The sequence below is a fragment of the Amblyomma maculatum genome, chromosome 10 (genome assembly GCF_055883805.1).
Source record: "Amblyomma maculatum isolate TAMU_Amacu chromosome 10, ASM5588380v1, whole genome shotgun sequence".
Classification (NCBI taxonomy): Eukaryota; Metazoa; Arthropoda; class Arachnida; order Ixodida; family Ixodidae; genus Amblyomma; species Amblyomma maculatum.
Genome location: NC_139353.1, coordinates 180,940,913 through 180,968,678, shown reverse-complemented (window position 1 = coordinate 180,968,678; position 27,766 = coordinate 180,940,913). Strand labels below are relative to the sequence as shown.

General features: G+C 45.7%; 1 protein-coding gene across 1 annotated transcript; it reads left to right on the top strand.

The window, feature by feature from the left end:
* The first annotated feature begins 406 nt into the window (after positions 1-406).
* On the top strand, positions 407-15,115 carry LOC146178040 (glutamate receptor ionotropic, kainate glr-3-like). Its single transcript, XM_084581670.1, has 5 exons — positions 407-533; positions 1,184-1,413; positions 3,317-3,453; positions 4,596-4,736; positions 14,518-15,115. The coding sequence occupies exons 1-5, from the start codon at positions 431-433 to the stop codon at positions 14,918-14,920; spliced, it is 1,014 nt and encodes a 337-aa protein (XP_084437796.1). The 5' UTR covers positions 407-430; the 3' UTR covers positions 14,921-15,115.
* Positions 15,116-27,766: the final 12,651 nt, after the last annotated feature.

Genomic DNA, 27,766 nt, shown 5'->3' with positions numbered 1-27,766 from the left:
ACTTCGCAAGCGGCTGCTCTCTTAAATACACTTTCAACCAGTAGGAGAAAAAATTTCTAGCACTTCCCAGCGGGTGCCACATCTTGTGAAAAAGGCTGATTGTTGCGTGGACTATTTCGTCTTATGCCATTTTTCACAACTTGTCTTGCCCCAAACAAAAAGTGAGTTGGCTCGGTGCTCCCGAGAATGGCTCTCGAGTATGTATGCCAGTGCTAACAGTAGTATACTTGGTGTGGGTTCATTGGTAGCACACAACAGACGAATTCACTCGCACTCTTTTCAGCTGAGAACGAAGAAACGTGCCGAGTTCTCCGATGCACGTTGTCTCTTGCTTTTCATGTTCTACAGCGGATCTTATGAAGCCTGGTAAAGGCGCTTGTATAGGTCTCTTTCTGCACAGATGTGGGCATGTTTGGTGCTGGCGCTGGTTATGTCATCCGCGTTCCTGTTCTGCCTGCGGTGGAGCCCAGTCGACAGAGGGCGCAGTGACCGTCCTGACTTCTGGTTTCTCTTGTCCACTCTGAGCCGACAGAGTAAGTGACCTTTACCCTGCCTGAGTGCTCGCATTATTTTCGGTATCAGCACATTATCGCAAATAAAACAGACAGGCGCCTATGCAATAAAAAGCTTTCATGGCAAGAAAATAGTAAAATTGTACTGGAAGAATGAGATACAAATCCCGCCACACCGAGCTGAATTCAGGTGATATTAAAACTGTTCATTTTAAGCTGATCTGGGAGACCAGACAATATTCGGTAAACTTTCTCACTGTAATCAAAGGATTCATTTCCGGTCCGGGCGATACGAGTCCTAATAAGTAGTGGGGATATATCTTATTTTAAGCAAAATTTCCTTCAATAATTAACGCCTCCTTAAGTGGTGGCGAAATGGTAACATTTATCATAGAGCAAGAGGAGTGCTTTTTATGAAAAGTAAATAGTGTGCCAGCTACTGCGTTTTATGAAGCATTTTTATGGTCGCGTTACGCTACTACGGCGGCTCTAGGTATAAGAATGGAGAATTATTATTACACGAATGCATTCAACGGCTACATTTTGAGTTTCACAGATCAGTTTTCATTACAACATTCTTTGATGCGTGGAACAGTGCACGCTATTCCCCATGCTGTTCCAGAACATTTAATGTGGGTGTTTATAGTGACAACTAATCTTGGACCTCCCAGACCCTTGGGAAGAGGAGCACATGAGTGCTGGATACCGTGTCTTCCTGGGACCCTGGTGGCTGTTTGTGATGGTGCTGACCACGATGTACAGCGGCCGCCTAGTGGCCATCATGAGCGTCGCCGTCTTCGAACCGTGGATCAGCGACTTGGGCCGGCTGGAGGAGGCACTGTCTCGCCGCGAGCTGTTGGTGTGCACGCACAGAAAGACCATCTTCATCGAGTACATGAAGGTATACGAGCTCTTGGGGAATGAGATGGTATTTAGAAGCCCTAAAGATTCTATCTTCATCCCTTCGGAGCACTGAAAACCCATAGTCAGCGCTGGCACAGTGAGCGGTTGATAGGCTGAAGACATGCTAGGTACACTGTAGCCCATATAACCTTATTATAATTATAGGGGGCATTTAAGGCTTCATATTTAAGTGTATGACGCGAAAGCGCGGTCTACTACCCGGCATATAGAGTCCGGCTTTAACCAAGCCGAATTAACTTGCCTGACCTATGTGGCTGAGTAATAACGTGTCTCACTGACAAGGCAAGGGTCCGGTCAGGCTGATTCTGATACCTTCCATATGAAAAGAGAGGCCCGAGTTGGCAGTTCCTGCCAAATGTCTGATATGTGGGCTTGTTAGGTCACGCAAAATATCGAAGAATCAGCCTTCGGCCATGTCAGCCCCCACTACCATCTGTTAGCGCCGCGCCCGTGGTTTCTCACTCACAACGCCGACGGTGACGTAGGAGTTTCTGTGTAATGGGGCCTTTATCGCTATTGAGTTTAAACCCACGTTACGTTTCTGTAGCTTTCATATAATAGAACGCGTGCCGCTAGAATTGAAATGCGTAGCAAGGCAACGTGTAAGCAGATGATTTTGGAAATGCTCATTATGGCTTTAGAGCTCCTTCCGTGCGCTTGCCGGAAGGAACTCCTTCCGTGCACAGTGAGCGAAGCCCAGTGCATGCTGCAGGTCCAACGCCACTTGGACCCGCCTAATGTTTTTTTTATTTGTTTTGCTTCTCTGACAGGAATTTAGTAGTTACAAAGATGTGTCGCACGTAACTGTACCGCTGCCAGCACGTCTATCATGAACGGTTATGAACATGAACGCTTGAGACTGGGCCCAATACCGACTTGGGGGCGATGGTGATAGCGGGTACCCTTCAGACGCCTTAGCATGATGCCGGGCCCACTGGCGAGCGCTGGGAGGCGCTTGTATTCCGAGAGGAACGAGCTTAGACGTTACATTTAGGCGTGCTACTGACCTGAATAGATAGCGAAGTTTCGAAAGGGCCTGAAGAAGTACACAGCATATGCGCTGAGCGCTGCTCTTAGGCTACAGGCTGAGTTGATATACAGGGGATCCTACACATGGTAACTATAATATAAGTGAAAGTTTAAGGTTAAGGTAGGGAAAAAAGTGAAAAGAAAGAAATATTATCGATGTGCCACACCTCCTCAATTTATGGAAGCGTTTATAACTGATTTTTGATGGAACGATGCACACTGTCTTTGCACTATATCTACCCAAGAACAACGGCAAAACAGTGGTCTGGCCGACACGCAAACAATAGCTTCATTCTTGCAAGCTAGGTAGAGTTCACTGCGTACGTAGCTAAACCATTCGCCAGCAGAGCGTGGTTGGCTACTCACCCACCCGTCGTAGGAGTGCGACAAGGACGGGCTGTTGAGCAAGCTAGATAATACAGCAGAAGGAACAAGTGGTTTCCTATTAAATCCAGGTTTTAAAGCGTATATTCTGTAACAAATATGGTATGGTTGCTTTCAAACATATCTAGTCTTTGCTGCCTCCATGCGGTAGGAACTGAATAAGCGGGTGTTATGCAAATTACTTATTTCATTATATAAATGTCTTCATCTTAACGATAAAAAGAAATGCTTTCAAAACAATGTTAGAAACCAGGAATGTCGATATTGTCGCACACATGCTAGTTCACATTTGCTGGTGGCACACCGCGCAGCTTAGGGACCCGAAATAAACTGATGGGAGGCTCTGCTAGTCATTCATCATCGCTCTTCTTATCATTCGTTTGATCAGTGCTCGATCATTAATAGATCATATAATTTTTAAGGCAGTGAAACGAAAGCTTCGACAGTGTTGACCTACTTCAATGCAGGTAGCGACCAGTGGTGTCCTGTACCAGGTGCGCCTCAATCAGCTTGGAGCCGGCAAGGGCGACACGCTGCTCGTGTCTGACCGTAAGACGGGGTTCGAGAGGACACTGCACGATAACTTCGTGTACATCGACTCCAGGTGGACTACTACACCCGCATGCCTGCCCTTTTTCTGAAGCGTTAAGCTACGTTTCGTTTGTTGAATGCTTTCGCAAACACAGACGGCCGATTGAAAGACAACGTGAAGCATCCTTCCTTAGAGAGCCTGCGATTTGGGAAACATTTATATTTTAGGGTTAGCGAAACAGCATAGGCCTGCATCCTATGACTGCTACCTGGCCGATTAGCTACGCTACTGTTTATCCGGTGCAGGTATCAATTACTAATAGGCAGCATGCTAGCGACAATGCGGATTTTGAGCGTGCTCACACAAAGCCGAATAAAATAATGAGGGTCATACAGCCACTACTGCAATCGAACTAAATAGTGTATACTGTTGAGAAATTTCAAACTGGATTTGTCGGTTAATAGCATTCTTCAGGATTTATGCCCTTTCCCGTTTATTCTCCCTTTGTATCGTTCTGCACCGCAAAAAGATCCTGAAGAATACAAAAGGACGCTTTTGTTCATAATGTGACGAATTTCGGTAAAGGCAGTATTCATGACCGTAGCGAACTTATTTCTCATGCTAGGCCTTCTGCGGTTACTGTTATAAGTTACTGTCTGTTCCCTGGTGCAGACAGTTCTTTGTTATTAAAAAAAGCGCACTTTTTGCACTACAGAGAAAAGTCAGATGATTTCTCTTAGACGCATATTCTGCTTTCTTCACGAACCAATCTCTTGCAACTGATGACAGTGATAATACTGCTGTGATTCTTTCGAAAGAACACAATTTATTACACCACGTAGAACACGAGGCCTTACTATAACCCATGATAGTATAAAGTTCCCCGCTGTCGTAAGTGCGGTCTGTTGTCTATGGCCCAGTGCTTGACAAGTGAGTGCCTTGCGTTGTTTTGAACTGCGGTTTGAAGAGTTTGTTTCAAGACACCAGTTAAGCTGTCGGCTACAGTCGGCGTTGTGTTTAGTACAGATGGCCGAGCCTTCGTTATGCCAAAACAAACAAAAAAAAAATCTTTTGATTCTTTTGGAAAGTGTGGACAGTACGGCAGCTTGTTCGTGCTCACAGCTGTTGCTGCTGTTCCGGTGGCAAGGGACAGAGTTTGTCTTCTCGAGGGCATCGTGCTTTTGGAGCCTTTGCTTTGCGCCTCTCGCCCCCAGGCTTTCCCTCATGACCGGCATGGACCTGCTGAGCGAGCCGCAGATCCGGCGCCTGCGCGTCGTAGGAGACCACTTGGGTGTCGAGTACTTCGGCTTCGTCTTCCAGAAGGGCTGCCCGCTGCGTCGAGCAGTCAATGCAAGGTGTGCCATTTGGCCGCGACTCCAACACGGTCTTTTGCCGACACCTTGATCAACATCTCAAAATAACCTGTCTGGAATAGATATATATCTGACTCCTCCTTTGATCAATGAAACAAAAAATTAAAGAGCACTGCAGAATCTACATTGGAGTAATGCGAAAGCCCGGATGCTGCTGTTGGTTGCTTCTCGTTGCTTCTGGTAGCTTAATTCACTTCATGTTTGCCCATTTTAGTCTTTAGTACTTACAAATTGCGCGCCATCCCTTCCTATGCCCTTTTTCTCGGCTCTACTTCCGATTGCGTGACGTCATATCCTTGTAGTCATATCCACTATGACACCCGTTTCTCTCTTTCCGCTTTCACTTCCACCTTCCTCCCTTCCCTTACGGCGTGGTCAGGTGTCCACAGAACAAGTGTGGCAGATACTTCGTCTTTGTTTTCCTGCGAACCAGTTATTCTAATTATTTACCTAATTATTTTTTCTGCAGCAACATTACGTCAGCTTCTCTCGATAGACACCACTCATTAACCTCTACCACTACTCAATTACCCTCAACTGCTGCGGACACGATTTTGTGGACGCGGTCTGCGGACACGCTCTGCGGACAGAAATCTGTGAACATAGCGAAGTAAAGCTTTCGCGTTAATAAACCACAGCAATCGCAAGGATAGCAACGATCCATTCTGCGAGGTGCACTGTTTCCACTAACTATAAACCGGTATGACTCATTTAGTGACGCTGCTTACCTGTAGTCATCCCTAACACTGCCAATGAAAAGCTGACGTCTAGTCTAGAAGCGTGACTTTTTCTGTTGCAAACTATGGTAGCAACTGTGGTCACTTATAAGGCCACAACGCTGTTGGGCTTGCATATCACTGCTTTGCGACCTTCTTCAGCACATATCTGATAATCATACCTGCCAAGTTATTGCATGTGGACAAGACTGAAGTAAAATTAAAATTTGTTTATTGCTTTACCACCTGCCGTACGGCGTTGTTACTTTGTTCTGTTTCAGCCTTCAACCTACTTTATTTTAGGTGTCGTGGCTATTATTGCGACGCTGAGGCTATTTTTTGGAATAAGATAATGTCACAGGCGATATAAGGTAGGTCACGACTGGCGTCTACAAGGCGCGTTACAGTGGTCTGTGATAACTGTATTAGACAAAAACGCTGCTTTTCACCGCAGTGCAGGTCACCAAAAGCGCCAGTATAGCGTGCCAAAATGGCAACCTGAGTGTTGAGGGACCAGAGGGATAACATTGCATGCGTACCTAACCCATTTACCTAATACAGCATAGCAAAGCCCCTTTCTGCTATTACATTCACAAGAAGCTATTTCTATTGAACACCAGCAGGCACCTTTGACATGACGTGAAGCCCACCTATATCGAAATCAAGCAATGTCTGTACATCTGTGGACGCGACTGCAAGGAAAATGTGCTCTCGATATTAATGAGCGAGCATCCGCCATTGAATTGTGCACCGAACTTTAGCACACTGGTGCCATCTTTGGCAGATACACAAAATGTATCTTTAAATGTGAAAAGCTGGATGTGCTTCTGCACATTAATAGACTTTACGGAAAATGATGGCGTTAGTTTTACTTTATTTATAAAATTTCGTTCGTGACCCAGTTTAACAGGCGAAATATTTAGGTAGGAAAATATGCAAGCCACACGACGGGCTTTATTCCAATAGTCGTGGAAAAAAGAGAAGTTGTGGGGGACACTTAACCTCCGCCTTTAAGGGTATGACGCGATACCATAGGCTACGAGCCCGGATATAAAGCCCGCTTTAACCAACCTGCGTTAACGTGCACGCAGCTTGCGTGGCCTAGGGGTAACGTATAGGGACCGGGCGCCCGTTGTATGGCGCCACCGTCGCCTCGGTGGAACAGCACCACCCGCGGCAGAGTGCCGAAACAGCGGATTGCCGAGGCAGCAGAGCGGCGCAGTCGTTTCCTTTCTGCGAAGCATTTTTGAGCCTGTTCCTACCAGTCGTTTTGCGGTGTGTCTTTGAGAGCTTTGAGCTGCGTTGAATAATCGCAAGGAGTATTTTTTGACCGGGAAATCTTGAAAAAGAAAAGGGCCGTTCTCGGCAGGGCGTGCGTTTTTTGTTTTGTTTTTGAAACCGCCCGGTGCATGGTTCTTCTGTTATACACTCGAAAATGCCGCGCGCGTGATTTCACCATGCGCTAGGAAGACCTTCGTTAGGCACTTGTTAATGCGACTTCGAAGACGGGAATTGCCCCTGCACTGCGCGTCCATCTTATATTAGGTCTATTTGAAACCTGCCTGAAGATCAAATACCGCCGAGCTGTGTAGCCGTGGCGCCGTAGTAGTGGTAGTTGTAATGGTCAGCGTTCATGTAAAATGAAAAAGATGCTGCACCTGTCGTTTTTGGTAATAGCTAGGCTCAAACGATTCAGAGTAGAATAATAGCAAATGACATTCCAGTTTCAACCTTTCAACGAAAGCTGTAAAAGGAGCAAAATAAACAAGCAAGACAAAAGTAGGATCCTATCTATGGTTGGAATAGCAAACACACATATACTTCAAGGACTTCCTGCACAATTACGCTGCAATAGCTCACTGAACCCGGCCTTGAGACTATCAAGCCAAATGAGTAATACCACCTCAGCATCATTTTTACATATACGACAATGCTCTTGTTGAACACGTCGGAGCTGCTACATATAATTGACTTAGAAAATATTATACTATACATGCCTTTCTCCCGACATGCTGCGAAGGTTGTGAAAAGAAAAAAAAAATTAAATTTCCTGCTAGCGTTCTCTCAGCGCAGGAAGTTCAATGCGATTGAGCGCACCTGCCTTGAACATCTGAAGGCAATAGTCCAATGCTGTCAAACTGTTAAATACAATCGAAAAAAAAAACACAGTGTGATGTGTTGTAAGCTAAGCCACCGACAACTAAGAGAGCGTTCTATTGTTAAATGAATCTCTCTTATGGCTCGTTCGCTAAGGTGGTCTACTTTCTCAGCGTACCACGAATTTGCGGGGCCGATACCTAGCTGACCTCGATACCTGATGAGTGTGAGGGGACACGACCATGTATGTAGTTTTCTATTTGCACGTAAAGGAATCCGGATAACTGAAAGCCATTCCTTTTACAACTTTGTCACTGCAGCTTGCCGGACTGCTGCTAAATCTGTTTACATTAGCCATAGAAGCAATTTCTTAGAGAGGTAAAACGGTCTTGTCATACTACGCCACAATCAGGAAATCTCACGTTCACTAAAACTCCGATGAGAAACATGTATTTAGGCGGGCCAGGAAATGGACGCTGCTGAGAAAATACGTAAAGCCGTGTCAGGTGCAACGTGAATGCGAAAAAAAAAAAGCTGCTACACGGCCTTCGAAATTAAAAGAAAAAAATGCTACGTTTATGCTCGTTTCCACACATTAAATTGTATTTTTTTTTCTTGTTCGACTTTTTTATGAAGCCGATAGCAGATTTTGTGACCTTGCGGTATTGATTGAGCTTTGAAATGAGTGATTTTATTAGGCAAAATGGACATGCCACAAACAAATGTTAACAGATTCTAAGAGTATAAACGCAGAGCTCTCAGCGCATTTTTATTGGTTGACAAACGAAAAGAGGAAAAATGACAAGATCATAGTAATAGGAATTGTTCATGTCTCCTATCAGCTCTTTCTGTTAAGAGAAAAAAGTAAATTATCTTTGACTATGTCAGCGAAAGTATCTGCACAAACATTGTATCTGCCCATCACTGAAGGTCGTAACGCAGCCCGAACGACGATGGTGCAGCTGCCTTTTCTTTTTTCGTGCTGGGGTTTTCTTGTACACAGGCGGAGAAATGCTAGCGTTGTAACTTACGTTGTTGAGTTACTTCGATTTCCAATTGTCAATAAAGTGACTACAGATGAAGGAGTGCGGCTTTGACTCCGAGACTCTCGTGCCGTCACTCCTGGGGAACAGAAGGCACAGAGCATCCGGTAGCAAGCGGAATTTTAAAACTTCGGCACTTTACATGACCACAAAGTAACCAAATACGTAGATTCGTGCCTTTGCCTTTCAAAGAACCATGCTTAGGTCACCCGCCTCTCATGCTTCTGTGGAAACCCGTAGAAATGAATCGACTTAAAAACGTCCGACGAGTTTGCGTAGCTGCCAGTGGAGCCGACAACGCACCACACTTCGCCAGCCTTGTTAGGCCAGACTTCATTTCACTGGACATATTCACACAACTAGCCCAACTTTCTGTTCTCTTGAGGATAGTATATTCACGCACAACGTCATCTAAATCTTAGGATTTCCAATTTTCACACAAACCAACGACAAACAGTACGCTCCAATGCGTTGGCAATGTGCCGGCCGGGGCCGGCGCATTCCGGCGTTTGAGCGATGCGCCGGGAGGCGGCGCCACCCGTACAGCTGTCCGGTCCCTATATGCAAGCGCCCTGACAGGTCGGCTCTGATATCACCCTCTCATATGAAAGGAGACACCCTAGTTGGCTACTCCTGCCAAACGTGACGTCAAGTAACCCGGGCGTCCTGTGCTCAGCCATGTCAGCTGCCAGGTACCGCCTTCCAGCGCCATGCTAGTGATCTTTCGCTCACGACGCCAATACTGTCGCCACCTCCGGATTTTCGGTGAACGGAGCCTTTAACGTGATAACGTAACGGCACTGCTACAAATTATGTTGAGGTTGTTGCAGGCTATAGATAGATGTAGCTTTTGGTCTTCCGTCTGAAATTGCTCCCCCGTAGCCGTGTTTAGATGTTGATCAAGGTACATAACTGAGTCACATATCGGTGACAGAAGCGGAATATTTTTGCAGTAGACGAAGACAGGTACCTTGTCGAAACGTTGGCTAGACTCGCGAACTGAGGCTCTGCTTTATACCCATGTTCAGTGTTCTTCATATCGGTGACCTGATATATCTACTTGGCCCTTAACTTTAAAGGATAGCTGGTAGCCATTTGCCTACATAACTGTGTTCCCCATTACTAAACAATGTCCTGCAGTGAACTGTGTAATGTTCAAGCCCTTTTGAAAAAACCGAGTATATTACCTACTTTTCAATGTGGTATTTTAAACAGCACTTAACAGAATGTTCATATCTACGTATACGTCGCAAGATAAACATAGCAGAGCAAATGCCAGGTACCTCTTATATATTCATGCAAGGGTAGGAGCGTAGACCATGCGAATGCGATGCATTAAGATTGCTTAAATGGCTGAGCATCATTTTTCTGAAGGTTTCTTAGACCTTATTCTTGTCTGCTAGTTACCAATGGAAATGCTAATATATATGGCTTCAACCGCCACGGCTGAAGTTGGAGTTGGCGAAAAGCCGGTCAGTTTATTGAAGCTGCACAGCCTAATGTCGACATGGAAGCCATGAAGCATGCGTCGAATACAACAGTTCACGCTAGCGCTGAAAATGTATACTTTTTACTCCTCTCTGTATTCATTTCGCACGAGAACAAAAATGGCTACGCACTTGAAATCTCATTAAGAGCACAAATATAATTCCAAAAAGTGATTTAGACATGCTTTTTCATGACATTAACTTTGATAACCAATAATGGCCAGCAGGAAAGCACTTCCGAGGAAGAGTACCCAACTGAGCAGTGAAAGTCTGTAGATAGCCAATAGAGAAACCTCATAGTACTGAGCCTCTGCTGACATATGAGTGCATCATAAGCGGTGTAATTAACGGCCCCAGCATGTTCCTGCCAAGCGCGAAAGCAGTGCAGACGCGAAGTCAACGCGTCAGTGTGTCATATTAGTTACCAGAAATGTACAATAGTGTTCATTATATATATATATATATATATATATATATATATATATATATATATATATATATATATATATTCTAGCACAGCTTTCGCCCTCGCTCTTGATCACGTTCTACGTGACGCTGGCGGTAACAAAGGACGTTCCACGTCCGCCGCTTTGGCTGAGGGTGGCGCTGGTGAACACTGTCAAGGTTCGTATACAGACAACATAAATACCCAAGCAAGTAGCAGGGGGGACAGCGGACGATGTAGCTCAGTTGGTAGAGCACCGGACGCGATATTCGGAGGTCGTGGGTTCGGCTCCCACCATCGGCACGTTGTTTTTTCTTCTACTTTGTGTTTAATTATCTTTCCCCTAAACAGATTACACTACTAATTTCTGTGATTATCCAAGTAAACATAAAAAAAAGACATAAAGTACCATCCCCAACGCTTTCTTTGGCCTCACCGACTGTTGGCTTCTTTCCTTCATGTATTATAACGAGCACCCTCATTTCCCCTTAATTGATCTGCTTGTAGCTTACGAGGGTCTCGGTTCTGGCAGTCTTGAAGCCATAGGTAGCATAAGAGGGTTCTAGCACAGCTTTCGCCCTCGCTCTTGATCACGTTCTACGTGACGCTGGCGGTAACAAAGAACGTTCCACGTCCGCCGCTTTGGCTGAGGGTGGCGCTGGTGAACACTCTCAAGGTTCGTATACAGACAACATAAATACCCAAGCAAGTAGCAGGGGGGACAGCGGCCGATGTAGCTCAGTTGGTAGAGCACCGGACGCGATATTCGGAGGTCGTGGGTTCGGCTCCCACCATCGGCACGTTGTTTTTTCTTCTACTTTGTGTTTAATTATCTTTCCCCTAAACAGATTACACTACTAATTTCTGTGATTATCCAAGTAAACATAAAAAAAAGACATAAAGTACCATCCCCAACGCTTTCTTTGGCCTCGCCGACTGTTGGCTTCTTTCCTTCATGTATTATAACGAGCACCCTCATTTCCCCTTAATTGATCTGCTTGTAGCTTACGAGGGTCTCGGTTCTGGCAGTCTTGAAGCCATAGGTAGCGTAAGAGGGTTCTAGCACAGCTTTCGCCCTCGCTCTTGATCATGTTCTACGTGACGCAGGCGGTAACAAAGGACGTTCCACGTCCGCCGCTTTCGCTGAGGGTGGCGCTGGTGAACACTCTCAAGGTTCGTATACAGACAACATAAATACCCAAGCAAGTAGCAGGGGGGACAGCGGCCGATGTAGCTCAGTTGGTAGAGCACCGGACGCGATATTCGGAAGTCGTGGGTTCGGCTCCCACCATCGGCACGTTGTTTTTTCTTCTACTTTGTGTTTAATTATCTTTCCCCTAAACAGATTACACTACTAATTTCTGTGATTATCCAAGTAAACATAAAAAAAAGACATAAAGTACCATCCCCAACGCTTTCTTTGGCCTCGCCGACTGTTGGCTTCTTTCCTTCATGTATTATAACGAGCACCCTCATTTCCCCTTAATTGATCTGCTTGTAGCTTACGGGGGTCTCGGTTCAGGCAGTCTTGAAGCCATAGGTAGCGTAAGAGGGTTCTAGCACAGCTTTCGCCCTCGCTCTTGATCACGGTCTACGTGACGCTGGCGGTAACAAAGGACGTTCCACGTCCGCCGCTTTGGCTGAGGGTGGCGCTGGTGAACACTCTCAAGGTTCGTATACAGACAACATAAATACCCAAGCAAGTAGCAGGGGGGACAGCGGCCGATGTAGCTCAGTTGGTAGAGCACCGGACGCGATATTCGGAGGTCGTGGGTTCGGCTCCCACCATCGGCACGTTGTTTTTTCTTCTACTTTGTGTTTAATTATCTTTCCCCTAAACAGATTACACTACTAATTTCTGTGATTATCTAAGTAAACATAAAAAAAAGACATAAAGTACCATCCCCAACGCTTTCTTTGGCCTCGCCGACTGTTGGCTTCTTTCCTTCATGTATTATAACGAGCACCCTCATTTCCCCTTAACTGATCTGCTTGTAGCTTACGAGGGTCTCGGTTCTGGCAGTCTTGAAGCCATAGGTAGCGTAAGAGGGTTCTAGCACAGCTTTCGCCCTCGCTCTTGATCACGTTCTACGTGACGCTGGCGGTAACAAAGGACGTTCCACGTCCGCCGCTTTGGCTGAGGGTGGCGCTGGTGAACACTCTCAAGGTTCGTATACAGACAACATAAATACCCAAGCAAGTAGCAGGGGGGAACGCGGCCGATGTAGCTCAGTTGGTAGAGCACCGGACGCGATATTCGGAGGTCGTGGGTTTGGCTCCCACCATCGGCACGTTGTTTTTTCTTCTACTTTGTGTTTAATTATCTTTCCCCTAAACAGATTACACTACTAATTTCTGTGATTATCCAAGTAAACATAAAAAAAAGACATAAAGTACCATCCCCAACGCTTTCTTTGGCCTCGCCGACTGTTGGCTTCTTTCCTTCATGTATTATAACGAGCACCCTCATTTCCCTTTAATTGATCTGCTTGTAGCTTACGAGGGTCTCGGTTCTGGCAGTCTTGAAGCCATAGGTAGCGTAAGAGGGTTCTAGCACAGCTTTCGCCCTCGCTCTTGATCACGTTCTACGTGACGCTGGCGGTAACAAAGGACGTTCCACGTCCGCCGCTTTGGCTGAGGGTGGCGCTGGTGAACACTCTCAAGGTTCGTATACAGACAACATAAATACCCAAGCAAGTAGCAGGGGGGACAGCGGCCGATGTAGCTCAGTTGGTAGAGCACCGGACGCGATATTCGGAGGTCGTGGGTTCGGCTCCCACCATCGGCACGTTGTTTTTTCTTCTACTTTGTGTTTAATTATCTTTCCCCTAAACAGATTACACTACTAATTTCTGTGATTATCCAAGTAAACATAAAAAAAAGACATAAAGTACCATCCCCAACGCTTTCTTTGGCCTCGCCGACTGTTGGCTTCTTTCCTTCATGTAATATAACGAGCACCCTCATTTCCCCTTAATTGATCTGCTTATATATATATATATATATATATATATATATATATATATATATATATATATATATATATACATACAAACAATTTTTACCTACTTTAGAAGTAGCAGACTAAAATATACAATCTCATGCGCGCATTTTACGTTACATATGGAGTTATCGATGGCTAGGACTGAGATAGGGAAGAGAAAATTATGTCGTTGTTGGTTTGTATAGATACAGCGGTTTTGAGACACAAAGCCCCCGTATAGACTAGAACCGTCTTTAGAAAGAAGGGGGCGCTCGCTATGCCGCACCAGACTGGGGTTGACAAGTAGGTTTAGCGCACGTAGGATACATGAAAGCAGAAGTTTTCGTAGCAGTTTTCTGATTTCACACCTTTGATGTTTTTTTGGTACAGAGCAACTATGAATACCCTGGAATAGACCGTGAAAGTATGAAACGCTATTTTAAATGCGCAGGTTTTTAAAACGCCATGAAATGTTTGAGGCTGTGAGGTGGAAGGGTGATCCATAGTAAGACATGTAAACACAACTTACCACAATATTTTTCTCGTTTCGAAGATCGCCAACATCGGCGGCCGGTCGTTAATCATTGATGATAACTTCTAAAGTGTCACAAAGAATGCCACGTCTTTCTAGAGGCAATGTATATTTAAAAGGGCGATAAAACTCTGTTGAGAATTCTTATATACCGCGGAGAGGCTGACTACTCGCTGAGTATTTCTCCGAATCTCGCGAGCTTCTCGTGTCTCGTGGTATGCTATCGCATGCACTTAATCTGCTTACTTGTACTTGTTACGCTTGTTATGCGTTCAAGGTATGCAGCCTCGAAAAAGCTACATAACAGTTCCCGTAGCTCAGTGTCAGACAAGTAACTCGTAATACTTTCGCACGTGATGTGCCGAACACTTATACGGTGCCTGCACGCCTCCTTTGCGCATTCTTCTAATAAAACAGGATCTCGTTACTCCATACGTGCTCTCAATCGCTTGTCCCGCAGGAGCCGCGCGCTCTTCGAGACTGGGCACATGCACCACTGGACGCACGAGACGATCCTTGTGAGCCTCCCGGCGCACCTGCGACCGGAGTACGTGGTGGAGCACCGCGTCGACCCGACCAAGAAGGCGCGTGAGAGAGTACCTCTTACCATGCTGGACTTCGTCGGGCCCGCCTGGCTCCTGGGCGTCGGCTACGCACTTGGGCTCGCCGCACTCACGCTAGAACTAGGTGTGGTCGCTGCGAAGCGCTCTTGGCGTCGCGGACTCCGCCGAGGTCGCTGCCCAGCACGGAGGACAGGACGCACCTGGAAGGTCCCGCGCCGTCCTGTCATTGGCCGCAGTAATCCACTGGTGGTTGTCACTGCTGCCAGTGCCAGTCGGCCTGGCTGGGGACACGGAGGGTAGTTCGCAATCCAGGCTTCCAGTGCGCAAGCGTTCCCCATGCCTCATTCGCCAGCGTGACGAGCGTGTGAATGACCCGCTTATAGTGCGTGTGCGGAAGGGCCTCGTCATGAGGGATTCAATAGCTCTAGCCATTTTCATCGTTCGCCTCTTTATAAGTGAATGACTGATTGTCGTCCTGTTGTCTAAATCATAAATGTGTAGTAAGTTCGTTTCAACAACTTTTATTTACTTTCCATGACTTCGACTTGAAATAAAGAAGGATTCATCTTCTGCACTAAACTCAGTTCCATTCTGTTTTCCCAAATATATCAAATATGACTTACATTCAGATATTTTGTCTAGGGTATATTCGATCTCAGTTTTCGGAAAGGTAACTTACCAGCTACCAAAATATTGATAGGAGTCCTAATAAAAAACGTACAAAAACGGTGCAAAAAAAACAGCACACCACCCACCATTATTTGGCTGCGCTAACAGTGAATGGCCCTCACACTACTTTCATCAATAGCTTCGTAACGTGCAGTACAGGACAAATACGTATCTCCACCAACGTTCATCAACAAACTTTTGTTTTTGGTAGTGACAGCCGCTTTATTTGAACAAAATGTGTTTACTCCCTTGTATGAAACTGGTTTCTGCCGCCAGTGGTTATGCTTTCTCTCCATTAACAAGCGGCTAGACAGCCCTTTATTTAGTTGGGGTTCATTTGGATCTTGATTTATATTGCAATAGAATAACGTCCTGTTATTCCACTCTAAGTTGAGCTATATCTGTTTTCTGATCTTGCCTTACTAGTTGACTCTTCACATCTTGCTGCGCTCTACTTATATCTTTTCAAGCTCTCGGCTGAGTCCACAAGCACTTTCTCAAAGGAGCCCCGGATTTGAGTTAATGGTTAAGGTAGCGGTCACGACTTCGGAGCGCGATTGTAATGGTAAGGGTAGCTATGCTTGTTCTTAAATATGCGCGTGGCAGTGCTTCAATCTTGACTTGAATGGAACTGGGTTGAATTACAGAATTAGCATTGGGTGCCCACGAAAATGTTTGGCGTCCGGCTGCTGCGCCTTCTTGCGACGGCTGTGAGGTGAAAAGAATGGAGAAAGAAAGCTCTTTTTTCGAGAAGAGGAAGTCAGGTAGGTGGCCTGCCACAGGAGGAAGAACACGATGGAGTTGATATACAGGGGACATAGGAGTTTCTGACGTGGGCGGCTGATCATGCAACGTGCGGTGGTTGCCACGGAAACGACCTGGCAGCAGCGTAGCCAATTCAAAGGTAGAAAATCCGCGACAGGAAGCCCTAACACCCAAAATCTCCTAAGACCGCTAAATTCAATATTTTGTATCGAAGAGCCGATGCTCGCGCAGTGTATTTTATTGCCCTGTAAACAATATAACCCTGATGACATTACTAATTAAGGTGACTACCAAAGTAAAAATAAAATAAAAATCCCCAACGCTTTTCTTGGCCTCGCTGACTGTTGGCTTCATTCCCTCATGAATTATGACGAGCCCCTCATTTCCCTTTTATCCACTTGATTGTTTATGAGGGTCTCGGTTCCGGCAGTCTTGAAGAGGGCACAGCTTTAGCGCTCCCTCTTGATCACATATTTCGTGACATTGGCGGTAACAGTAGACGTTCCATGTCCGCCGCTATGGTTGAGGGTGGCGCTGGTGAACACTCTTAAAGTTCATTTACAGGCAATAAAAATACCCGAGGATGTAGCAGGTTTACAACCGCCGATGTTGTTCAGTTTGCATCGTACCGGACGAGATATTCGGAGGTTGTGGGTTCGGTATCCACCAACGCCACGTTGTTTTTCCTTCTACTTTGTGTTTAATTATTCTCCCCCTAAAGTAATTACATTACTAAGTAAGGTGAGTATCAAATTTAGAAAATAAAAATCCCCAACCCTTTCCTTAGTCACGCTGACTGTTGGATTCTTTCCTTCAATGATTTGAAAGTATTAGAAAGCACGTTTTTCCTTTCGTACCTGCCTGAAACTGCGGCCTACAAATACTTTCGTTTTCAGGAATATCCCGTCTACTTTCTGTAGGTTTTCATAAGTGCGTCTTTGTTTCCTAACAACAAGCTGGTGTGTGCAGATAGTATCGTTTCCAAAATGACTTTGTTTGCGTCATTTTGGTTTGCCAGTACTCTGCGTGCGCTTGACCGCTCATGGTTTGTTCTGGGTGGGATAACAGTCGAGCTGTTATCGTGCACATTCTTATCGTGCCGATCGTTTGTATTATGTTTTCGAGTAGTTCTTAGTTTGAGAAGCATTTACTGCAGCTTTGGAGCGTGGATTAAAAGAACTAAGATGGAACACGTCATCTCAGTTAACAATGTGTTCTCTGCTTACAAGTGACAATGTTTTGGGGACTGAACTGCGTCCTACCTCTGCGTTCTACTCGAGCAACATCAGCATGGAGAGATTGAATTCGGCCAGCTGCAGGAAGGGATTTTTCTCAGAAGCTTCCCTGTACTAGTTCATTTCATCTCAGAATGAGGCTTTACTTGCGTAGTTCCGGCTGGCGAGATTTAGTTTCTTTGATTGCATTTGAATGGGAGTGTTAGTTTTCAAAACCCTAGGCCCTAAAATGACTATTTTTTATCTTTCGCTGGCTTGCATGCCTAGCATCGCATCCTCGACGACTCCATTAAAAAATGATGCATAAATCCAACGCGTATCAGGCGTGTTGGAATGTTCGCCAACCTGAGATCTCAGTGACGGAGCGCGTCCGCCGCCGCTTTCATCTCTGCAACTTTCTCTTGCAGAATTGAATAGAATTGCAAAAAACTTGCACTATTCTAAAAAGTGTTGTAGAACTACAGGAACCGCCAGTAAAAACCCCCCATCGGGACCTAAAAACCCCTAAACATACCGCCTCCTGCAATACAACATCATTGCCCACTAAACAGCGTAAAACCCGCAAAATTCAGCGGGAAAATGGCTAACTTGGCAAATCTGACTGGTAGGTCATTACCACTGAAGGTACAGGTGGGTAATGACGAATGTTGGTTAATAAGAGGAACGATAACATGAGAGGGGCGAGTCCGCGCGCCGTATGCCACTCTTCGTTTGGAGTGTTTGTGTGCGAGCTTTCCACAACGGTTTAACAGTTCTGTGCGGTGGTCATGGCGGATTTAAAAAAAAGATGACCATTCATGAGCGGCATGGAAAGCGTAGAAGTTGAGCTGCCAACCCAGGAAGCTGAAGAGAGACGCCTCCAAGAGCGCATCATTGAAATTCTAGAAACCTTGCTCTCGTGGAGAAAACAAGGCATATCACGCAAATGTAAAAACGTTAAAAAATTTAAATGGGCTATTATGGTAGGTGCGAAGAAATATTTATGACGTGTCGTTTCATGCAAATAGCAATTAAAGCCCAATGCATGGAATGTACGCCGTACCAATTCAAGGACTTTTTGTCAATTTTTTATTTATGGTAACCATTCTGTAATTGTCCTGTTTTGCTGCCGTTACGGGGCTTAGAGTAAGGTGCTCGTCACTAAAGCAAACTCTCCAGTAACCGGTGTGCACCATTGTTTTCGTCAGGGTACTAAATATTGCTTCAGCCTTCGGCTCAAGGAATCATAAACCTTCCTTTGAACCCTTTCGTGGTGGGGAAGTGCTAACAGCGCTCAACTACAGTGCCCACGGACGCGGGATCAAATGCCAGACGCGGCGGCCGATTTTCAGTGGAGGAGAAAAGCTATGCACTCGTGTGCTGTGCGACGTCAGTGCTGGCGGTTAAAAAACCAAGGTCGAAATTTCAGGAGTCCTCCACTAAGGCGTCTCTCATAGCCTAAGTCGCTTTGGGACGCTAAACGCAAGAAACCAAACCAAACCTTCCTTTGAAGCTGGCCTGTTTAGTGCCTTGCGCGTCTACGTACGGCATGCAACATGAGATTTATAAAATGCATATATATTACACGAATAAGGCGAGCGAAGAGAATGTTGTGCTGGCGCTTTTCGCTCGCTCTGTGCTGGGCTGTCATGTGCCGTTCTTTTCCGCTGTATGCCTTGCCTTGTGCCCTGGACAACGCAACACCTTTGGTGGAGTCGCTGGGCACGGTTTTTGCACCCTGGAGCTTCGCAGTGGTCGCCAGGCCGGAGAGCCAACTTGACCTAACCCTGCGAGCAACAATATCGCTCCTTTCGTGGTAATGGCGCCGCCTCGAGACCCTGGAAGCACCTTTCCCGGCATTGACGGTACTGATGTCGAAGGATCGCTGAGCTTTTACGAACGAGTGAGTACTTGTAACCGATGGAGCCCTAACCGTCTGCTGGCCAACGTAATATTTCGTCTAAATGACTCTGCAAAAATGTGATTTGAAACCTATGAGGAACAGCTAACTAGATGAGACATCTGCAAAGAGTGGTTGCGAGCACTGTTCATAAGTTCATAAGGCTTGAGGATCGGCAGCAGGTCCCCGCCTCCCCCCCCCCTTTCCCCTTAAAAAAAGGAAGAGCTGGCGTGCCTTGCATATTTTTCGACGGATAGGTACATGGACTACATTCAAACACCCCGGGACAGTGCCACAATGTAGACGGCGCTATAAAGGATACCGATAAGGTGGGCCACGTACACAAAGTATTTGCTGGAGAACGTTTTCGCTTGCTCCCTCTGCAAGGATTCCTCCACCATCTGCGCCATCATTGTATAGTGCCGGTGTATTGAGTTAGTTAAAAAGGCGCCGCTGTACCCAGTAGTTTTCACGGCTGCCGAATATAGCAAGACAACTTCCTGTGAGGAATAGCGGCCATCATATCAAAAGCCCGTGACCTTCTCAACATCATGGACACGGTGACAAGGATCATGCGTCGGGAATAAGAAGCCTTGGTAACTGGGACACCCCCATCAACCACTTGAGACACCACAGTCTCCTTTGTGTCGCTGATTCTGGTCGTAGTCAGGCAGAGGCCTGCCACCCTGAGCCTATCTTCCACAGAGCCACAGTGTGCTCCGTTAGCAGCCAAGTGATTCGCCAACCTTGTCGCCCTGTTTTCCGGCCACTCTACTATTACGTCAACACAATCCACACGAACGACGCACTGCTGATGACAGACCAACCTGCTACAAATGTTTCGCGTTGGCCACTTTTCCCGACATTGTCGCAGCTCATGGCATTCGCTTCCCAGTGCCGACTTCTCTCTTCCCGTTAGCTCCTGACTCACTGCGCCCCTTCACGCCCCGATCCCAGTCCTACCCTTCCGAATCCTCCTCCCGGACGCCCCTCTGGCTACCTATCGCTATGAACTTAGACCTGCTGACCCTGATCTTCTTCTTGTTACATCAAAACTCTTTCACAGTTGCCATACTTTAAAAACTCCACGATCTCCCTACTGCTAGTCATCTGGGTGTCTCGCCCATTTGGGAGCGTGTGCGTCTTGATTCACGCTGTCCCTACGTCTGTTGCTCTACCTTCAGCCTACGTCCTCTGCGCCAGTGCGCATAGCGACCCCTCCCGCCAATTAACCCCCTTCCGCCTCCTCACCTCGCAAGACTCAAAATAGGGAGCTTACAGCCTTTCCTGGTCTCCGGGGTCCCTAGCCTTGCTATGGACGCCACCTCGCCGCATCGGACTCTCCGAAAAACTTCTCTGTCGTTATACTGGCCCATAATATGTGCTTCTACAGGCCACCAATGACACCTATGGGATTGTCGACGTCATCTCGGAGTCTGCATCAAGCTCTGCTGCACTCGACATTGTTCGTGTCCCGCGCTTCATCCTTACTTTTCGTCGTGTCCTGGAAGTGCCCAATCGGCGTCGGGACGGTCTTTCGTGGCGTGGAGCTATGTTACGAAGACGGCGAGCGAAGAGGACGAAGGGCTGGAGCGTTTCGCTCACTTTTTGCTCTAGTGTGGTGTGCACTTCTTTTCCCCTGTACGCCGTGCTTTGTGCCGTGAACGTAGCCCGGAGCCACGTAAAAATATCTTGAAGCGGCAAGCGGGATAACGCTTGAACTGTGGACGAGGTACAGACGGGAAATATATTTTCCAGATGAAAATTGTACATTTCGACAAAACGTAGCAGTGCTTTGTTTCCGTACGCTGCCCTGCATGCTGTTTTCTTTTTCAAGCATATTTTTGTTTGTCCTGAGCCCCGAAAACCTTTAAAGATCCACCTTATAGCTTTTAGTCCATGATCCAGTCTCTTCCGAAGAGATAAATAATTGCACAATTGTTATTTAAATTAATGTAAATATTGTCTGATGCAAGCGCAGGTATTGCAAAGCTAGCTTCGGCAAATATTGAAAACGTGGCTTCAAGGCTTCGTCTATAAATTTTGCTGGTCTCGCTGGATGCCCATTTTATGGATACACGCGCCTATTGCCAAGGTAGCTATGGATAAAAATACACCATTGATAGGAAGCCTCTCAAGACGCGCGTGGATGAAGTATAGGCCATAAAAACTCCTACAAGGTGCGCTCGAACTTCAGCAGACTCGTTAGTTCGCTTTATGTCAAAATATGAAGAAAGTATTTCTTTCCTGAATTACAGCGGGTCCGGGTGGCTTTTATTTCTATACCCCTGCCATAATTCGTCCTTCAATTTCCATAACCACAGCCGTATATCACACCTTTCAAGCATCAAACTCTTTATAATAGATTAGACGGGCGGTTAAAGAACCTCAGATGGTCAAAATTTCCGGAGCCCTCTACTCGGCGTCTCTTATAGCCTGAGTCGGTTTGGGACGTTAAACCACACAAACAAACAAACAAATTTATTTGCACGCTGCGAGTAGAGGGGAGTTAGGTTTCTCAGATAGTGACACATTTCTATTAGGTCACCAGTGTCCTGATATTTGTTTTGCAGTTTGCTATCTTACTTAAGGTTTTACGAAGGCATTTTTAATGCCTACGGACCTAGTCAGGTATATTTCTGCAATGCATCATTCTGGTTACATATTAACATTGGACGGAGGAATTGATTTCAGCCGCATACTGGAGCTCCAGAAGGAGTTGGTCTTCTCCGTAGATACCCAATGTTGCTCTGCAAGCCGTGCACTTGGCTCTGTTATCGTGTATGTCGGTCCCCTTCCACACCTCCTCCCTCTCACGGTTAGACAGCGCTACTGGCTGCAGACGCATACAGTCTACAGCCTCTTGGAAATTTCAGGCAAAGTAAAATTAGATGCTTGTACAAGGAATAGTCTGAAAAAAAAAAAGAAAATTGGAGTGCTGCCAAATGTTTGCCTTGTGCGAATTTCGAGAAGAACGGATGCTAGAGTCTTGGTTTACTTAACATCTTGTTAGTTGGCATTTTATGCCTCAGTTAAATCTTCCGCGGTACGGCCCGAACTTCATGAAAACGTAAAAACTGTCAAGGTAACTGAAGCTCTCAAAAGTGAAGCATCTATGATCTCGCATTCGAAGTGGTGGATTCCCATCAGTGTTCTGGGTATCTGATTTTTTTTATTGCTGTTTTCGGTAACCGTGAACAATCCGTCTTCCATATTTACCATATAAAGCATGAACAGCAGCGGTGACAGAGGGCAATCTAGTCTTAATCCTTTACATACCTTGACAACTTCCGTACTTCTTATCCCTCCACATCTAATTTCTACTTTGTTATCCCGGTATATTTCATGTAGGAAATCTGTTATCTCATGACCGATACCTTCTTTTAATATGTTTCACAGAAGTTTCCTGTTACGAAGCGGCGCCCGGCGGCGTTGGAGCGCACTCTTTTCCGCTTGCTCCTCATAGCTGATGGCAGATGGGGGATGTCACATCCTTGACGTCACCCTAATTGAGTGACTGGTACTTTCAAAGTGCGCGCCATCAGCAGTATCTGGCACTCGCGGAATGAGAGGGATGGGAGGAAGGTGGGAGAGAACGTGCACAGATAGGTGCCGCAGTGAAGGGCTGCGGAGTAATCTCGACCACTTGGGTATCTTTTCCGTGCGCCGACATCGCACAGCACATGAAGGCATGCAGATGCATTTGCGAAAAATGTAATTAGCTGAAAATATATCTATTTTCCTTTGAAGCTGCTTTGTAGTAGGATAAAGTAACTACCGCATGCAGGCCAGTGTGGCCGCCATGTATAATTGAAGAAATGTGGCAACATTGGCAGGCAAGGAGTTGTCAGATGATTCATCTTTAGCGCTTGGTTATAAAATATGGGAATATTGTGTCGCAAAGTTGAATAATTGAAAACCCACTGTGTGAAATTGTCCTAGCGCGTTTTGTAATGCACACACAAGGCATAGCCGCTGGCAACTCCTCTCTTTAGGTGTGCCTGAGTGCTTATTCGGGGCATGTATAAAATGGTATCAAGTTGCTATGGCATTTTGCGCAGCGCTCATCATTGCCTGGGAAAGCGCTGTCTGTCGGTAATGCTTGCTGTTGCGATGTGTCTTAATCTGTAGCGTCACATAACCCAATCTGCGCCGATGTATTAATGTGGGCTGGCCAACTGTGTACTTATTGTTAATTTTGGAGGAAAGTAAAAGTTTATGCTGCCGAACATCGGAATTGCTTGGATGTTCTACTGTGAGAAAAGATGGTTTATGAAAACAAGGACAGGTTCTTTGTGAAACATACGAAATTAAATGACCTTTATGGATTGCAGTTAAAATACCACTGAAGAATTGAACGCGATCCCGAATCCCCACAATTATTAGAGAGGCGGAGGTTGCAAAAGTTTCTGTCACATATTTTATTCGATGCGTTGCATACAACTCACAGGGCACATTAGCGCCGACTTCGCTCTGAGGTGTTTTCTCAGAAGGCTATTTCCCTGGCGATTAAAGTAGAATTTAATTCATAAATATCAGTATTAATAGCTGAGAAGTCACTAATAAACATTGCACTGGAACACACAGCCGTTCGCTTATATTACCGCATATATTTTGTGGCGAACGGATATACTTATATATCTGATCACGAAAAGAAAACAAAAACCTGGTAAGCTAACTCTTATGTTCGTCCGCAGATGGCGCTGTCATCGTCATCTTTCTGTTTTAGTTGCTGGTCTTCGTTTCTTGAAAAGCGCGGAAAAGAAGAAATCGTCCACGGAAAAGTCCTCGCCGCTCTTCTGGATCATCACTCGAAGTAATCCGTGGTCGTTGGGCTTCCGAAATAGGTAATCCTCCCTGCACAGAGAAGCAATATAAGCACTGAAGCCTTCATGCGGCGTTCTATAATAGCACACTGTTTGCGATATACTTTGTGTATAAAAACAGATATATTTTGCGATGTGGGGCACTATTCATCAAGGTGCTGGCAGTAATGCGAAAAGATACAAAGGACCTTTATGCTTAGCGTGAAAAAAAAAAAAAAACGGTTTGACACGGCCGTCATGCGCATGTACACAGAAGCTCGTCGAACTCAGTCCACTTCAAGTGGGCCGATCCCCTTCGATGAGGCGCTTACTATTGCTGTTGAGTTGGAATAGCAGCAAACAACAGCGAAGCCACGCAGCTTTTTTAGTGGTCGCCGCGTGGAACGTTGGTGGTCATGGGTGCGAGCAGCAGTTGGACCTAATATAAGCAGTTCACATGAGCTATGCAATATGCTGGCTATCGCTAGCATACTGCATAGCTATCATAGGTGGCCTCTTATTAGTGAAACCTGACTGCACGAAATTTAGGCGATAGGAGTCTGAAAACATATGGGCCATACAAACACGACATGCTGAGCTGCCAACAAATTTGGCGCTGAGCCCTTGACTAGATGCGACAGTTTATATAAAACTTTAACATAAAAGTGAAGTGGAATAATAATGAGCCCATTCGGGCTGAATTTATGCTCGGCTAATTTTACGCCCTCCCAAAAATATGCGTACGCTAAGAATTTCTAAACAAGAATTGAACAGAGCGTGCGCGAACGATGACACTTTGAAAGTCTGCGCGGAGTTCGAAAGCGTAAATGAATTTATGAAAAATTTGTTTATGTAAAAGTATTTCTTCAATTATTTTGTAAAGCTAACGTAGGGGCAGAAATGAAGTTGGCGTGCATTAATAAATCATCGCGGCTTTAAAACGAAGCGGATATCGTCACCGAAAATATCCCTTGTGTGACCTTCCGCTCAAAAAAGTCGATATGATCGCAGCCAGAGCTTAAAGAGCCAGAAGGCGGAAGAGATGCTCGTTTCGTAACGCTGTAACGACCGCTATTCTGAATGACAGATGAAATATTAAAATACTGAGGTAGATGGCGCGGTGGTGGTGCGGTGATCGGCAGAGGCGTTACTTGCCTCTGCGCCCGGCACGGGAGTGTGTCGCTTAGTGTGATTAAGTGTCTGCATGCGCTGAGAGTGAAATATGTTTTTTGATGGCTGACGCATTAGACAACGTTGTTGATGGACCTTTTCTCTTGTTTTTGTTTGTCTGCTCAAGCGTATTGTTTGACATTTTTCATGGTGCACGAGTGTGCGCAATTTTTATACCACTCATTTTTTGTTCAGCAAGGGACAATGCCGTGGGTAAAAGAACTACCAATTTCAAAGCAACATCGTGCGAATATGTTATTGGTGTTATGATTTATTTTCCTTAATCAGTTAGTGCTTAAAAAAATGGTTCTGTCCAAAGTAGGCGATCATAGGTACCCGACTCTCTATCAGACGAAGGGATTATAAGGTGCACTCCTCTCTGCTGTCTGTATTCTTCGGCGGTCAGGAGACACCCACGTGTAATAAATGCATAGATTAAAAAAAAAACATTACCTCGTTTAAATATAACATTAGCCAATGGCGAACCGCTAGAATTATTTTGTAATACCGATCTCACGGATGGCTACTTGCGGAAATGTTGGCGTCTGTCCAGAAGCAGCAGAAGTACTCACTACTGAACAAAGTGGATTAAAAAAAACATTAATGCTATAGCAGAGTCAGATTGACACTTGCAATGTCAGAACGATAGAAAATAAAGAGTACTCTGCTAAGTCAAAGGAAGACTACATTAGGCTTGCCTAGAATTGTGCGCAAAAATAACTGTTCTGACTTCAGTGCAGATAGCTCTCAAAAAGAAGAATGGGGCAGTACGCGTACTCCATTTCTCGACCCTTCATAGATTAAAAAGAGTCGGAGTAGAAAAACCAGCCGCCATCGACAAAAGTCAGTTGGAGTCTTACAGAAGTGCCCCTTTTTGATAAGTGTTAAAAGCATTATTGTTTTCTTTGTCCTTCATTGTGCCGCTAAAGTTGCTGTGTGAGCGTTGCCGTGCTGTCGTGCTGGGAGGCAGAGAGAGAAAGAGAGCTAGGCAACCACGCTGCTCCAGAATCAAATACAAAATGATTTATTACAATCTCCCATGGCTGCGCTTCAGCTTACAAAGCGGAACTATTAAGTTCATAGGTGGAGACTCCAACAAAGGAAGATCAGTCGCTCTACATTTAACATGCCAGATTTATCAACTCTGAGCTCGATATCGGGAATTATTTTCGATGGGAAAGCCTTACATGTCTCGAGCAACGCAGTACATGTACATGTACGGGAAGTGGTAGTCCATAAAGTCACGTCGCCGGATATCATAGGTAAAAATAAAGGCTGTGATTAGGTGTAAAGTTATTCGAAAAAGAGGTAGTAAAGACCGGATATTTCGGCGTGCCTCACTCCCCCATCAGTCGTGGGTTCCTGGCGTCACATTTAACATAGAAAATTTGACACCAGCCGTTGTTGAGCCACCGAATCAGCAAGTAGTACCTCGAACTACACGAGACATTGAAGAGAACCACATTGAAAACATCTGAAGTTTTAGAAAAGCTCATGAGGAGTTCTAAGTCTCAACCAAAATCAGGATAATGAATCGCACTTCGTCTACAATATACAAGGAGACATGCATGCAAAACAAGCTTTATGCCAAATCACAGTGACTAAGGACCCGATTGGTAAAATTAGCCGTTCCGCAACAAGCAAAATGAGAAATCGACTGGTTATGTTTTCACCTCCCTGCACCCAAATCAACATAAAAGTGGGAATAAAGTAACACGTGTTCCTGTCGCTGAGCCCTTGCACCACCATTTTTCGCCTCTGCCATGCCATTTGCTCGTAAGGCATCATTAACGGACTGTAAGGAAGAAGATGATACAGCGCCGACACAAACGACGATGAAGACTGCTGGGTTCCTGACCGGTCAGCTGGTGTGCGCACTGAAAGCTCAAACTGTCTAATTCGGACGAGATCGTGCTTCGCTTCACGATAGTCTTGCGTCACCGGTCACTATCTCCAGTTCTCTGAACAACCCACAATAAACCCCTCTTCAGGACCTCCAAGTGATGCCAAGTTTGGTGTTACCCGAAGCAAAATTGTTATTCGTGCATATTTCCCGAATGTAGCATACGATTTGACTGCCAATAAGCATGCACCTGTTAGTCTTAATAGCGATCGGCTATCCGATTGACACATGTGCCTCTAACTGCATGGCCCAGTAATCTCACTACGCCACGTGACCTAGCGCAGCGCGCATTTTAGCAGAAGGAAAAAGGGTATAGTTAACGCCATCAGAGAAGGTGTCCAGAACGTACTCACCTGGAGTGCTTCAAGCAACTACTCGCGCGGTAGCACGCACCACAGGAAGAAGCTTGGCAATAAGGCATATGTGCACGAGCAAGATCAACCTTTCTTCACGTAGGCGGCCCTAATCGCTTACAAATATTTTTTTCTCAGCAAAACGCTCACCTTTTATGGTCAGGGCAAGCGTGATAGTCCCGATGATGAGCAACACTGCGATCACCGCGAGCACTGTCATCATCAGGAAAGTTGGCTCGCTGTAAGTGCTGCGGAAAAGCCAAGATGCATGTATCATGTAAGAGGTATAACCAGTATGATTTCATCTCAGTCTGATGATTCGTGGTAGTGACATCATCCTTCAATGCTCACAAAAGTGCTCTCAAAT

Bases quoted from the DNA above. Each gene is read 5' to 3' on its own strand.
- LOC146178040 (XM_084581670.1), top strand. From the start codon at position 431: ATGTCATCCGCGTTCCTGTTCTGCCTGCGGTGGAGCCCAGTCGACAGA. The intron at 534-1,183 runs GTAAGTGACCTT...TGGACCTCCCAG, and splicing joins GTCCACTCTGAGCCGACAGA to ACCCTTGGGAAGAGGAGCAC. The intron at 3,454-4,595 runs GTGGACTACTAC...TCTCGCCCCCAG, and splicing joins TTCGTGTACATCGACTCCAG to GCTTTCCCTCATGACCGGCA.